The sequence below is a fragment of the Pelophylax lessonae genome, assembly GCF_965119305.1.
Source record: "Pelophylax lessonae genome assembly, chromosome: 6".
Classification (NCBI taxonomy): domain Eukaryota; kingdom Metazoa; phylum Chordata; class Amphibia; order Anura; family Ranidae; genus Pelophylax; species Pelophylax lessonae.
Window position 1 is genome coordinate 317,891,558 of NC_138773.1, and position 4,025 is coordinate 317,895,582.

Below are 4,025 nucleotides of genomic sequence, written 5' to 3' on the forward strand. Positions count from 1 at the left end.
ACTAATCTAATTGTGTCCTACCCCCCCCCCCCCCAAAAAAAAGGGACAAAAATTTGATTTTTTTTTTTTCAAACAAATTTAATGAGATATTAAGTATAGGAACAGATAGGCCAGACATTGGAATTCCACATCCAAACAGCAATAGCAACATTTCAAGAACAAGTGGACTTTTTTGGCTATCCATTAAACATTAAACATTGTTTATCTAGGACCGAAACCTGTCCTCCTAGACCATTGAGATGAGCAGAGGGCATCTCTCCTTTGCTCATCCCTGTGTCTAGCCGCCAGTGCCGGATCAGTTCCCGGTGCTACCAATACCCAGGTAAGCCTGGAAACCACTGGAAAGCAGGGAGGGGGGTCCCTCCGGTGCTTCTAAAAGTGATCCAGTGACGAATGTGCTGCTCAGACCACCTTTTTGTATACAAACTTTTTTATTGAGGTAAAATTGGTGGTACAAGAAGGTAGAACATAACTACATAACAGATAGTGGGATATCATGTTAATCATGTCAAGACAATTACTTAAACAGAATTGAAACAACAGGGAAAAAAAAGAAAACACAAAATCAATTTAGTGCAAAAGATATAGGATCGTATCAGGGGTGCATATGTAGGCTATATAATAATGCTCAGACCACTTTTATCAGAAAGACCGGCGCCTGAGGGAAAAAATTACACCGGGGCTATGGCATCTAGCTTTTCCCAAATAGGCGGTTGGCAAGTGGATATACTTTATATATATTTTTTTATTAATTTTTTTTTATGGGTCTGTGCCATAAAGTGTTTTGTGTCTTAGGTACTCTTCTAGGCATTGGATTGCATTATTGTCCACCAAGGGATCAAACTTGTTGGCAAGCAGATGATGTTGCTGTATCATCCATGGTAAGTCCCCAGCTCCAAAAACACAGATTCCCCGTCTATAAATGCCACGACAGCGCTCATAGGAAGCCCCTTTGCTCATATCGCCCGGAGAATCCCATTTCACCAGCCTGGCAATAGCTTGTAGGTCAGATGTATCATATTTTCTATTACTTGGGAGAGAACCAGGAAGCCCATGAATTCGATGCAACGTTGCCCAAAGGTGTTCGTCTGGACTGTAAGTGTCTTTTTCCCATTCGATCAACCTCCTCACCTTAGGATCAGTAAGGACCATTCTTACAAAGTCTTTGGTCATGACGTTGTAAGCGTTCCCAGAGAACATTATAATGTTGTCAGGTGGTGGCTCTTTTCTTATTTCAGTTTTCGATATTTGAAGGTCAACGTTATATTGGAATAGCCAACGATTCTGCTTATGGGGAGGCGTTGGTTCAGACTCCATGCTGTTTTTTCCCTGTAATAATTGAAGAGCTTTCACAATCTCGGCATTGGTCTTAATGGGAAAGTCAGTTCCGCAGGTATTTAGAAGGTACTTCCACTGAACGTGGCTTCTCAGCAGCTCCTCCATGCAGTTGAGATCAGCTTGGACTCTTGACCATGAAGCATAAACGACCTTTTCCAATTTGGAAGCCACAAAGATGTTATCAAAGCAAGAAGTTATGCCTTTTATTGCCATTTTGAACTTCTCTGGGGATTTTTCATCCACGTGGACACAATAAATATTATGGGGGGTGTAAATGGCTCTCAAAAGCCTCTCGAACATTTCGATTTGCTCATGGATCACCATGGAGTAAGCAATGGGGAATGCTTCTTCTTCTCGGCTCAGTGAAAATGTGATAAATTTACGAATCTTCTTAAATTTCATGCAGTCCGTGGTCAAGTTTATGTATTGATCTTCAGTAAAAGAAATATGCCTGTTGGCCACTAATAATTTATCAAGGTCTGCTTTGTGTATAGCTTCTTCATCGCCTCTTAAGATTCTGGAACAGTTGATCTTCATTGATGGAAGTAATTCCAGAGATGCATATAGATGTTGTTTGCACTCGAGGTCCATCGAAGAAACTTCATCATAAATCGCTTCCAAGTCACAATCCGCAGTATTATAATTTTTAATTGCAACTATGATTGTAATACATAACCCCGTAATCCACGCGCATTTCAGATGCTTTTTGTGTTTGGTAAAGTGCATGCTGACTTTGGCTTCTTCTGGATAAGACTGCACATAATATTCTGTCACCAGGCTTTGATATCAGAACCAAACTGTTGTGACCTAGAAGTGTCAGCATGTATGGGAAGACAATGGTGAGAATTTATCTTTATTGCTTTTACGAGATTAATTGTTCTCTTATGGAAATAGCAACTTGGCAGCAGCGCAAGCAGAGTTAGCTCCATTGGTCAAGAGGACTCCGGACGCCCTTCTTAGTTTACTACCTCCAAGTCCACAAAGTGAGATTAGAAGTACGTTATAAAAAATTTGCCTTTCACATGGAGTTACAATTCTTTTGAGAATTCATTTCTGTAATATAGTCCCATTTAAGTCCAACTCTAGGCTCTATGCTCCACCTTCCCTCTGGATATATGCAGAGATATAGATGGAAAAGTGGGCTGAAGAAGTGTTATGCCACCCCCCAAAATTTAAAGACAAATAATGAATTTTTTTTAACATGTAGGAAGGGATGGGAGGAGGATATTGGTCCCATGTCTAATGAGGAATGGTCCAATATTCTGGAAAATGGGACTAAGGTCTCCCTCTCATCCACACAGAAGATAACACAGCTATTTATTGTGCATCGTACATACCATACCCTTACTCGTTTAAACAAATGGCAAAGGAGGGATTCTCCGCTATGCCCTCATTGTAAGATTCCTAATGGTACGCTTATTCATATGTTATGGAAATGCCCCAAACTTACCCGATACTGGAAAACAATAATATTAACTATTAATAATACATGGAATTTTACTCTCCCTTATGAACCAAAAATAGGATTCTTAGGTTGCTTGAATGGGAAGGATTATTCTTCAAATATACAGACGGCAATTCTTGGAGTGCTTTTTTTAGCCAGAAAGCTTGTTGCAAGGAAGTGGCTCTCTCCTTCTCCCCCCCAGTCATTCCGAATGGGTTGAGGAGGTTAACATAACACTACTTCGTGAATATCTTACATACAAACATAGAGGCAGTCTTAAAAAATGTGATCGTATTTGGGAACAATGGCTAGCTGGCCCGGGGTTGGCCCCGGCACAGATGGCCGCTATTAGAATTTTGGAGGCACACGTCCTTAAGTTTATAAAACTGTTGACTCTCAGAGACCCTAAAAGGTAGACCAATGTAATGTGTTAGGAGAAAACTATATTGATTTTCGAGTATATACCGATCTTGTCAGAGGTGTTTTTTTTTTTTTGGGGGGGGGAGGGGGTTGCGTTAAGAATGTAGTTTGTTAGGATGTAAAATGGAAAAATAGTTATATATTGGAATATATGCATGTGACGAGATGAAGGTATTTTTGTACAGAGATCAATAATGATCACATATATATGTATTGATGGATGTACATAGATTTGTTGCTATACTGGTATATATATATATATATATATATGTGTGTGTGTGTTTGAGTTCTGATTATTGTACCTATCTTGTTGTAGTGTTAATTTTTTCTTTAATAAAAATTATCTGATTGAAAAAAAATAAAGACAAATAATTCCCAACGGGATTCGAGCGAGGCATACACCTCCAAAAGAGTAGACAAGTAGCAGATGAAAAAAATACATGAGAAAAGTAGGTAATATAATTTATTTAAAAAACTTTCCATTAAAAGAGAGTGACTAATGCCTCGTTTCCACTGAGCGGATCGGTTCGGGTCGGTTCGGTACGGTACGCTAATTTGAGTGTTTCCATTATGAAAGTGGCCCATACAACCGAACCAAACCGCACCATTCCTGGTCCTGCTTCAGATGTAGGGCCATAGGAAATGGTACGGTACGGTTAGGGCGGAGCTACTGGCGTCACACGATAGATTCCACTGATTGGCGGACAGGAAAACTTCAATGCTCACGTCAAATGAAAGAACAAAATAAACACCTCATTTGGTGTAAACCCCGCATGGTCCCTGGTGGCCCGAATTGCAGTGGAAACGCTCACCTGAATAGACC

General features: G+C 40.0%; 1 protein-coding gene across 1 annotated transcript; it reads right to left on the reverse strand.

The window, feature by feature from the left end:
- Nucleotides 1-759: 759 nt before the first annotated feature.
- LOC309557448 (beta-1,3-galactosyl-O-glycosyl-glycoprotein beta-1,6-N-acetylglucosaminyltransferase 3-like) lies at nt 760-1,758 on the reverse strand (the record flags this gene model as incomplete). The annotated part of the gene is made up of 1 exon (XM_082260167.1): nt 760-1,758. The coding sequence occupies exon 1, from the start codon at nt 1,738-1,740 to the stop codon at nt 760-762; it is 981 nt and encodes a 326-aa protein (XP_082116293.1). The 5' UTR covers nt 1,741-1,758.
- Nucleotides 1,759-4,025: the final 2,267 nt, after the last annotated feature.